This window comes from Leuciscus leuciscus, assembly GCF_965113295.1.
Source record: "Leuciscus leuciscus genome assembly, chromosome: 20".
NCBI lineage: Eukaryota > Metazoa > Chordata > Actinopteri > Cypriniformes > Leuciscidae > Leuciscus > Leuciscus leuciscus.
In genome coordinates, this window is record NC_138744.1 from 23,081,820 (window position 1) to 23,093,255 (window position 11,436).

The 11,436-nt window shown below is 37.4% G+C and overlaps 1 protein-coding gene across 1 annotated transcript; it reads right to left on the minus strand.

The window, feature by feature from the left end:
* Window positions 1-258: 258 nt before the first annotated feature.
* Window positions 259-2,872, minus strand: id4 (inhibitor of DNA binding 4). Its single transcript, XM_082149209.1, has 3 exons — window positions 2,365-2,872; window positions 1,826-1,884; window positions 259-900 (listed from the first exon to the last, which is right to left on the minus strand). Exons 1-2 carry the CDS (start codon window positions 2,695-2,697, stop codon window positions 1,840-1,842), a joined length of 378 nt encoding a protein of 125 aa, XP_082005335.1. The 5' UTR covers window positions 2,698-2,872; the 3' UTR covers window positions 259-900; window positions 1,826-1,839.
* Between the last annotated feature and the right edge of the window lie 8,564 nt (window positions 2,873-11,436).

An 11,436-nucleotide genomic window follows, 5' to 3' on the forward strand; every position in this document is an offset into this window, starting at 1 on the left:
AACAGGGTTTTGTAAATGCCTTTCTCTTATGCGTGAGTTATTGTTTAGAAATGTTTTCATTTATTCGTTTCAAATAATGTATTCTATAAATTGGAATATAATAGTATCCCATGCCTTCAGCAAAGCAGCGCTGCAGTGATGTTAACTGATTTAAATGAAATAGTTTCTACCACAGGAATCCAATAACAATTTAATGTATGTTTTGAAGTAATTGCGCTCGCAGCTAATTTAATGCACAGAAAACCGAGCACAAGCAAATCCGTTTATGATGTGAGACCTTTATTAGCAGAACATCATGTAATCATTCACTACACTTATGTGAAAACACAATATTTACAGAACGAAACATTTTCGATAAAAAATATTTTAGAATAATTACAATCAGCTGGTTGAACATATATTCTCTTACACATACATTTATAGAACATCCTCGTTGTTATGTACAGCATTATTTAAGTGAACACTTATCGTAGTTCTTTACAATATTAAACAGCAGGGAAATCCCTGTTCAGAACAAATCACCTGACAATAGATGTCAGATGTTTACATTTTCATTTTGAGTCATAAAGCTTTACAGTCTGATGGTTTTAGTAAAATTAGATGCAGGTTTTTTATTTATTTATCTGAGGTGTCTTGTTCAAATTAAAATTGCAGTGGTGTGAAAGGGGGTTTGGGTGGATTCTCTGTCCAAATTCAGCATTCCCCCCACTGAGAGAGAACAGAATGGGCACAGGAGAAATCTGGCTGGCTTCACCGCATCTTTGACAGCTGACGTTAAAATGTTTACATATTATGATTTAGTAGCTATTAGTTTCAGTGCTGCTCCCCTGCGATTGGGCCTGGTGTGTGTTGGATTCCCTGGTGAAGCTGGGCTTGGCTTTGGATGGGTTCAGTGCACACCTGTGAGAGAGGAATGAATAGAAGGGGTGTGTGAACTGTGTGCTCCAGACTGACTGGCGCCACCGACAAAACAGAGGGCATGCTTGATCAACAACCCAAAACAAACCAGGTCAAACAACAAGCGCAGTGCTACACGGGGCCCGGACCGCTAACCTCACACACACACACACACATATGCACCCGCTCCAACACACAGCTGCGGGCCAAACGTCCCTGACGCTTCAGTCTGAAGCTACCAACAAACCCCCCTGTTAGCAAGACCACCACAAGATGGACAGATATTGCGCAACGTTACAGCTGGGTTCGAGCGGCTGCCAGAGTTACAGTCCAGACAGACTGTCACAAAAAACAGCATTCATACTAACAGGGATATTATGGTAATAACTTCCATCTATGAGGTTTTTACTGTCATGACTCTATTAATAATAGCCATCGCAGCTGCATTAGAAGTCTGTTACCCAATTATCCTGACAGTTCAGCCCTGTTCTTTAGCTGTGGATTCTGGGTAATGAAAAGCATTTTTGTGGCTGTTCCCACTGCTGCATGTGTTCAAGCTTGTCTGAAATAGTCTTAATGCGGGATGATTAAAATACTTGGTGTAATTTAATGCAGGGTTGCATCAAAAAGAAAGTGCCAAAATAGCAGCTGATTTAGCTACAAAAATGAGGGAATATTTTGGCAGCAAAACTCTAAATTGTAAATTATATATAAAAAAAAAAAAAATGGTGATGAAATAATTAGTATAAATACAGGAGTCATGTTTGAAAACCAAATAAAGGACTACGAATAGAAGTGCTGAAGAACCGATTTCTTTAGACCCAGTGAGAATTCCCCAATGTGTCGGAAGAATTATTATACGTAACCACACATGAGACAAGAAATGAGCCCTTTGAGAATATTTCATATTGAACTTTTATGTACTCACCGGTGTGCAACATTTCAGCGACACAAAATCGAGTCCTCCTTATTGACACCCGTCGTCCTCTGAAAGCAAAGGAAACAGGTGCGTTCATTCTTACTGCGGATAATGGTGAGGTGACATGAGGGCCACAATAACCATCAGTAAGCTATTATACATGGAGTCAATTAAAATAATAATGATCATAGAGGTGATCATATATCATAAATATACATATATTTACACACACATAAAGATTTAGATGTAATACAATATGCATTCATATCTCTAAGATTATATATATTATACATGAAGGCTATAAATAAGATCAGATAGATGAACAAAATTGAACACTAAGAAGACATTAAATTGTTTTAACATTTTGGCAAAGAACAAGGAAACAGGCCTCCAGCAGTCTGGTCTACAGCATCTTATGTGGTTTGGTGCAGTTAGAAACACACTATTGTCACTTCCGTGCGTAATGAGGCTACTGTGCCTTTATCAGTGCCTTTATTACACAGCCATTATCAGCACAGTTTTAAGTGAATGTTTCGGGTCCTGCTTACCTGCTCTGTGTTGATCTGTGTGAGAGGGGTCCGTGTGGAGGCGGGTGGGCTCGTCTGTTTTAGGAGAGACGGGTGCGTCTCCAACGCCAGCTGCAGGTCCAGGATATAGTCAATGACATGCTGGAGGATCTCCACTTTACTGACTTTCTTATCCTGCGGAATAGTGGGCACCAGGCGCTTGAGTCGGCTGTAGCAGTCGTTCATGTCGTACTGCAGACAGAAAAGATCCTCCTCTTCCATTTTGCATCGGCTGCGCTCCGTCAAATAACGCAAGGGGAGCTGAGTGCAGCCAGAAGAAACCTTGTGAGGGCGAACCGGTGCGCTGGCCTTCATTGTAATAAATAAAACCACAAAGAGCTAAACGAGAGAGGGGAACGAAAACAACAAACGAGCGCGGGACGCAACAAGAGGTTTCGTGTAAAAACGCAATTTGGTGCACGCAAGAAAAGAAGAGCAGTTCTATCCTGACCACATCTCCTCTCTGAGTGTGAACGCACTGTGTGAGACAGCGGAGGAGTTGAGGCTGGTCATATATAGAGGAAAAGGGGAGGCGCCACCCGCTCGAGCTTTGACAGTCACTGCGCGAGGAGAAACCGGTCAGTCACGAGCTCCCGTGATGATGGAGCAGCGCGCGACCTGTAACTGCGGAGGGGCTCGAGCGCACATAAGAGGCTGCTGAGTGAAACGTTTGTGTGTGTGTGTGTGTGTGTGTGTGTGTGTGTGTGTGTCCGCGTGTGGATTTATGTATGTGTGTTTCCAAAACAGAGATAATGAAAAAGATACAAAAAATGTTCCTTCGCTTAATGAACAAACATCATTTCATTGTGTGCCTATGGTGTTTTTAAACACAAGTTGTCATAATGGGAATTTTCACAGAGGCAATATCTCAGTAACCCGTTTATTTAATCAAAAATCTAATTATGAAAATGATCCATAGAAGTGGTTTTGTAGGCTTAAATGTTGATTTCATCCACCTAGTTCAGAACCCCTTTAATTATTGTAAGGCTATTATAGTAATTATTGTGGATCCAGTTCCTCAAGTTAAAATGTTATATAGATTTTGAACTAAACAAGGGAACACGTTTAAACTTTACTATTCAATCAAGGGGCAACTAGATTTTAACTGAAATGCTATAACACTTTACAACAATGGGATAATAATAACACGTTACAATTAGTTAACATTTATTAATGCATTAACTATAACATTAACAATCTTTGTTAACGTTAATACAAATAAAAACTGTTCATTGTTAGTTCATGTTAGTACAAGTCCATTAAAATATTGACAGATACTATTTATTTTAATAATGTATTAGTAAATGTTGAAATTAACATTGCTAAGATTAATACAGAAGTATTTTTCATTGTTAGTTCATGTTAGCTAATGTAGTCACGTAATGTTACCAGATGGAAACTTACTGTAGTGTTACCTTTGAAAGTAAGAACTGTGTTCTCAGGAAAGAGATTCATCAATCTCTAGTCAGGCAGTTTTTTATTGGGGCTAGTTGTGTGAGTTTCCCTCACACAGATAAAGAATGACTGATTGATTAGCTGTGTTTGATGGGTTTCTGTATGTTTCTGTGTGTGGCTGTAGCACCATTGAAATAACTGAAACAATTTGGTGAAGTGATATGGAAATGTAATGCAGTCAAGACATGCCTGGAACTATTTTAGCAGTGTGCAAACACACCCTAATGTTCATTAACCAATCAGAATCAAGCATTCAACAGCCCAGAAATGAACATAAAGTAATGGGCTGTTGACAACTATTATAAAGTGTTTCCAAACATTTTTTATTTTTTTATCATTAACATGATTGGAAGCATGGAAGCTATAAAAATGAACTGAAAAATCTCTCTAATTACAGTAGGAAAGCAATTTTGTAAAACATTTAAAACAACATACAAAAAGGAATCAGTCAATATTCATTTGCAAAATTCTTGTGAAGTGCTCAAACACTTCACTTCACACTGAAGCACTGAAGCACTGAAAGAGCAGGATGTTGTTGGTGTTTATGACAACATCCAGTTGCTCATAAAGGCTATGATTGGTCGTGGAGTCATGAACATTAACATATTCTACTGTAGGCATCTTTCTTTCAAGCATTCTCCAGAAGAGGTTTTTGTTTATGTAGAGTGAATGAATCACCATTTAGCCTAACTCATTTCATTAATTTTGTGTGCCAGCCTTGCCACAGTGCAGAGCCATATTCTCATAGTCTTTATCGGAGATTCATGGGTCTCGCACTACAGACGGACCGGCGCCGTGATGTCACTTATTCACAGCAGCTCACTTTCAAATAGTCTCACATCTGTGGCAAGTTGCCAAGGCAAAGGAAATGCTTCCCCGCTGGTGGCAACAAGTTAGAATCCACTTTGCCTTTCCTCTCACTTTGATGCATGGAATCGTGTAGCGTTCTGCCTGGCTAGAATTTGTATGTGTGTGATATGTATTAGGTAATCATGAGTCTTTGTCATGGAAAATTCTACTTGCCTTCTGCAGGTGGGTTGGCCAAACACCCTGCATCTTAGCAGGTGCAAAGAGTTTGCAAATAGCGCTATCCGTCATGTTCTGAAAAGGGGTCCTCAAAACGGAGCGCTGGCGTCCTCCTTTGAAAACAAAACCACTTACGATGCATAAAGCTCTGCAATTAGCACATCACAACAAAAAACCTCGCCATTCTATTCTTGTTTAGTCAGAACTTGCTTTGGTAATGCAGTAATGCAATATTAACACAACGAGTAACTACTATTAACAAGAAACTCTGATTAACGAATTGGTAGAGCTCAGTTGAATGTGCTAGTTCACCATTAGCTAATCAGTAACTACTGATTTTTCATACCTCCCGGAGAACTACAAAGAACTACTGGTTTACAGTTGTTAATACGTAGGTATTAATATGTAACTTTCAAAGACACAAAACTTACTTTTTTGTTCGTTTGGATAGATGCTGAAACGGATAGTATGGATGTATCTGCAACATTTAAACGTAGCATTATTACGTTTTTACAGCTACAAAATGTTAAAATATTTACAAATCTTTCGTATCATAAAGATATATATGTATAATTTCCCTTTTACCATTTTATAGATAAATGTAAGATCCCTTAACCCTACTTCCAAACCTAAACATACCCATTTTATACAGAATATAAAAAAAACACGTAATGGACAGAGATGTTTAGGCAAAAGACAATTTTAGTAACAATTTAGTAAAGATATTTTGAGCCGCTAAACCTACTACTACCCCTAGCCATTTCTTAAAACTACGTAAAGTTATGAAAAAAACACAATAGACAGACAAGTGTAATCACAATAATTTATTTATTGCGAAAATGTCAAAAGCGGTACCAAAAGTTGTTCACATGACGATGTGTTGCAGTCTTCTCTGGTGGTATATAATAGTTTTGTATGAGGTACAGAACAGAATTTAAAGTCCCCCTGTAGTCAATAATGTGATCCCTTAAAACTCATCTTTGAGTTTTGACTAAAATTTTCCTTGAAAAAAAATCTTCATGCCTTAAAATAGCTTGAATGTAACTCTACACCCTTGCCTCATTTAGTATACGCGGTTCTATATATATGCAAATTAGCCCCGCCTCCACGTACTCACACGAGCTCAGAGATCCACTCGTTGCTGATCACACATTGACGTGATTGGTTACAAGGTAGTTTGTGACGTCAGAAACACCAGCGATTTCAAACCGCATTTTTGAGTCTGTCTTTGGTTCACTTCAGTTTTAAGGAGAAAAAAACTCAGCAATGATTTTGACTTATGAATTTGTACATGGTTTGTCTTAAAACTAGAGGTGGGCATAGATTAATTTTTTTAATCTAGATTAATCTAGATTAATTTAGAAATTAATCTAGATTAATCTAGATTAAAATGGCTCATTTGAATTCTGCCGAAGGCATTCAGAATATGTGTGCTACCCAAATAATGACTATAAAAGTAAGTCTTTGAGAACGGGTTTCTCAAGCCAGGTGGCGCATTAGACCAGGGGCTCATCTCCTGTTTCCAAAATGCATCACAAACTGCTTGAGAAAGCTGTTCTACTCATAGACTGTAAAAGGTTACTACTGTACTGTTACCGTCCATAGGCAACATTAGGTAGGCCTATGTTATTATCAACTACTATAGGCTATCAATTAGGGATGGGCGATATGGCCTAAAATCTATATTGTGATATACATTGCAGCCTCTTGCGATAACGATATACAGTATATTATAATAAAACCATTTCAGAACAGATTACACAGACCCATGCTAAACAACTGCTAAATGTATTTTTTTTTAAAGGGTGTATGTAGTTTTGAGAACATATATTGTGCAAAACTGTAAGTATACAACATAATTTTGCAGATAAATAAAATTTAAGTACACTAGCTGCAGAGACTTAAGTAGGTCTAATGTTTATTATGGCTTGGAGCTTATGAAACCCCAAATTTAAAATTAGAATATTGTCTAACTGATGTATTTTCAGTTAAAAAGAAACACAACAACGATTCTTAAAATCGAGATTATGTGCTACACCACTAAGATATATTGGAATGGGAATAATACGCGCGCGCTGGTATTCAGTGATATCATGTTTCGTTTTGAATTTGAGGTGGTAGAACGGATTAGTCGTGTGTTAACTTACCGAACTGTTTCCCCACACACTCTGTATATAGTTTGCTGCTGCTCGTCTGACGGCTTAAACCCGAACCAAGTCCAAATAATGGATGTTGCACCAATCTTTTTCACCAGCTTTCACTTTCAGCCGTGTTTACTTAAGATGACGACGAATATGCGTTGCAGCCGGGTTTACCTCGCGGCCGCGGGTAGATTGCGTCATCATAGCTTGTGTAGTATAGAGCCATCTCCCAACCCAACTTGGAGAATAGATTAACGGCGATATTTTTTTTATCGCGCGATAAGAGTCTCGCGTTAACGCAGCACGTTAACGCCGATAACGGCCCACCACTACTTAAAACATATTTAAAAAAACACATAAACATTAGCCGGGGTTTCCCCATGCTGCCTTGAGCGCAGCGTGATTTTATTCACTCTGCTAGGCAGCCTGGACACCATGGACCAGATTTTCGCCTCAGCGAGGGGACCAATCACAGAACGGGGAGGGAGCAGCAAGACGATGACGACGTCTATGCGACACACCGAAGCAGTTTGTTTATATCTATGGATCCAACATGGCAGCAGACGCGAAGTTACCTTTCGATGCAGCCTTAGATAGTGTTCTAAGTAGTTTAGTCTTCTTCAGCCATCGTCTTCTTCCTCGTCGAATTTCTGTCGCTCTACATACGTCATCTGGTATAATTGAAACGATTGGCTACGTACAGGTGCATTTGATAGACATTCGTAGCGCCCAATAAACGGCTCTGGGCATTCGTAAACCACACCTCAAATACGAGAAAATGAACATGTGGTTCCCAGACCACGTCTCAATGAGAAAGAGGTCTGACGTTAGCCAGGCTACATTAACATATAAACAACATCAAAAGCTTGATTTTCACCACAGGGGGCCTTTAAATTATGTATCCATGAAAATGTTAATCCGGCTTCACTCCGTGAAGGCGGGCATTTCCCAATTTCAAATGTACATCAAAACAGCATGTCACTATCTTTGACAAAGCAAGCAAGAGCCAATGAGCATTTGATATCACTGCCGTAAAACATGTCGTAGCGCTTCTTGAGGGTGCAGTTTTTGAATTTTAATTCATCATAACGAGCGCGGGATTTGACGTTTACAGTCGCTGCTATATGGAGATGAAGATCACTGGATAAAGGGCTGAATTTGGATCTGTTCCTCACAAACGTATGGATTCTAAAGATTTGAATTACAGCGAGCAAATAAAATCGATGTCTTTTGTGAATTTATGTTGTGTTTTGGTGTATTTTATGGTTCTATTATCAGTCGCTGTATGGAAGAAACACATTCTATACATTCTAACGAAATTTTACAAAATGGTTATGTCATTGATATGACAATTGAATACAATAGAATCAAAACATTAATGCCACAATTTTAATATGCATAAATAGGAATAAGTACAAACATCGGTAAAGTTGTTCATATATAAATAATTTATGTTTTAGTGCTGTCAATATGTCAATTGTATACGTTTCAATGTGTATGAAAACGTAATTTAATGTAGGCCAACATGGTAGAACTACACTTTAAAGGGATATTTCACACTAGATGTCGCCTTGGCTACTGCAGTTCATTGGAACGAAACCGTAGCCAAGGCGATATCTAGTGTATATATCTATACCCGCCCGCGCCCTCAGATCATTTGGACGCGGCTGTGTTCAAGAGGTAACAACGATATAAATACTGTTCGTTTTCTCACACAAACCGTTCGTTTCGTGTCTTAGGCCATCAATGTGTACTTACGATGGGGAATTGTTTAATTTGGACGATGTGGAATTGTTTTAATTTGGACTCTGTGCATGCTGTTTGAGGTGGTGACCATAGACCTGCATTATTTGACTGACAGACAAGAACGGTTTGACCTAAAAATATCAAAATTGAAACTACTGCGGAAAAAAAGACACCTACATCTTGGATGCCCTTGAGGTAAGCTAAAACATACCAACATTTTATTTCAAAGTGAACTATCCCTTTAAGTAAAAATACACACGTATTCACGTTGACATACTATGTACTTATTATAGTAATCACAATAACTGGGTAATAACTAGGTACTAACCCTGAACCTACCCCTAAACCTAACCTTAACCCATGAGGTTACCTTAACCAGTACTTTCTTAGGTAACTACACTGTGTACACATAAGTGCATGTACTGTAAAACAAAGTGCAACCAAACTACTAAACAGGTTCATAATCAGAGTAAAGCACAATGTATAATTAATTCTAAAGTAAAGATCATGGTAACGTACCAGTAATGATCTAAGTATGACCAAATCCTTCTGATGGAATTACTAATTATTTGGATCAGTATTCTAAAGTGAAAAGCATGATTCCTCCCTAGTAATGACTGAATGACTTGTAAGATTTTTACGTTTTTGTAAGGTTTTGGATAGTAATGACTCATGTTACTACATCCTTCTAAAGGAATTACTGGCCAATTGGAACAGTATTTTAAAGTGAAGATCATGGTAACCCACAAGTAATGACTCAAGTGTTACCAAATCCGTCAGAAGCAATTACTATCCCAAACCTTAAAAACCTCAAAAGCTTAAAATGACTTCAGTCATTAGGAAGTTATCATGCTTTTCACTTTAGAATACTGTTCCAAATAATTAGTCATTCTTTCTGAAGGATTTGGTAATACTTGAGTTATTATTAGTAGGTTACCATGATCTTAACTTTAGAATTAATTATACATTCATTATGCATTATCCACATTAATTATGAACCTGCATAGTTCTTAGTATTCCTCTGGGAGTTATGAAAAAACAATTAGCTAACAGTAAACTACTGCATTCAAGTTCTATAAGTTTGAGTTCTATTACTTACTAATTCGTTAACTGGAATTAGTTGTTTTTCGTTAATAGTAGCTATACTAGAATGTTAATATTGCTTTACTCATTTGTTCCTAGTTATTTATTAATGAAGGAACATTATCCTCAAGTGTTACCAAATGTCATGTGGTGCAACTCTCTAAAAACATAATGATATTTATGAATTAATATTCACATTTTTGAAAATAATTTATCATTACTGTGGACACTCTATTCAAAATACATGATTACTTTTTACTTGATAGTAACACGTGACACCACATTACTTTTAGTCATGTGTCATTATATGTAATCCTTTCATGAAAATAGTATGAATGTACTTGGCACACTTTTAAAAACACAGTAATCATAATATCTTTGAATGCATGATTCAGATCTCTTTAATATGCTAATATTTTGGAAGACTTTTTAACCTGCCTACATTTTGTGTTTTGTGTACTGGTAGTTATTTGGCATTATCCCTGGAGGGGTTTGTGTCCATTCAGGTGAAGAGAACAGACATCTCACTATCTTTTTCAAAGACAGCTCTTCAAAAGAGACAAGTGTATGAATCTTTGATGGTAACCTTTCCCAGAATACCTCTCCATCTCTCTTTCACTCTCTATTTCAACCTGCAGGCAACAGGATACACTGTAAAGCTTGATGTCTGCAGGCGCCGTTACAGAACTTATCAAATGTGTCTTTTCATCCTTTCATCCAACAAAATACAAGTTTCTTTGCAAATTAACCTCTTGAATGCTTAAATGTCAATTTTATTGTAAAATTGTACATGTATAATGTCGGCACACTTGTTTTATTTAAAGGTGAACTGCGTAATTTTTTTATGTCAAAACACTTTATACCAACTTATTATGCAAAGGTGTAACACAGCCTAGTTGTTGTATTTAATTAATACTAGTTTAGTATTTAATTAATAGCCTGATTCCCCAGAAAAGTGTAAGCGCTGAATCTGTGGCACTATCAAATATTTTTTCTGTTTGTATGTGCATTCTGACCAGCCTAACAGCAACACTGATTCAACCAATAGTGTGAGCTTGGGGGCGGGTCTATGTGTTTGTCCAACCAATGGCAGATAGAATAGAGTAAAAATGCGCACTTGTAGTGTACTTCAAAACGTAAAAAGTTGGCTGTCTACATTTAATTTTTTTTTTACTTGCAGATAATACAATATTAATAAAATAAAAGGCCTCTTTTAAAAAGTGTACTTTGTATTAATGTCAAATTAAACGTTTTAACTTAAAGTACAATCATTATGTTTTTACCATCTTTTGTCATGCTTTAAAGACACCTATTTTGATTAGTTGACTATTAAACTAATGTAACGTTTTTAGTTAGTTTTTTATCTGTTTTTCTGTTCTGTTCTAGACAGTTTCATTGGCTATGTTTACATGCACACCTTTTGTTTCAATCGGAATGATCTGAAACATGAAACTGATTAGGAGACGACGAGCACATGAACCGTTATGCTGTGCTGCTTAAATTGATCAAACAGTAAAAACGCCCCTTCCCGCACCCAAAATAAAGTGTAATAAAGTATGAAGTGAGGACTGATGGGACGTTGTTCTGCTCCACTTCACAGACG

What these genes read in the sequence shown, in the direction of transcription:
- id4 (XM_082149209.1), bottom strand. Translation starts at nt 2,697, where the DNA reads ATGAAGGCCAGCGCACCGGTTCGCCCTCACAAGGTTTCTTCTGGCTGC. An exon ending in CACAGATCAACACAGAGCAG is followed by an intron (nt 1,885 to 2,364) that starts GTAAGCAGGACC and finishes CTTTGCTTTCAG; the next exon opens with AGGACGACGGGTGTCAATAA.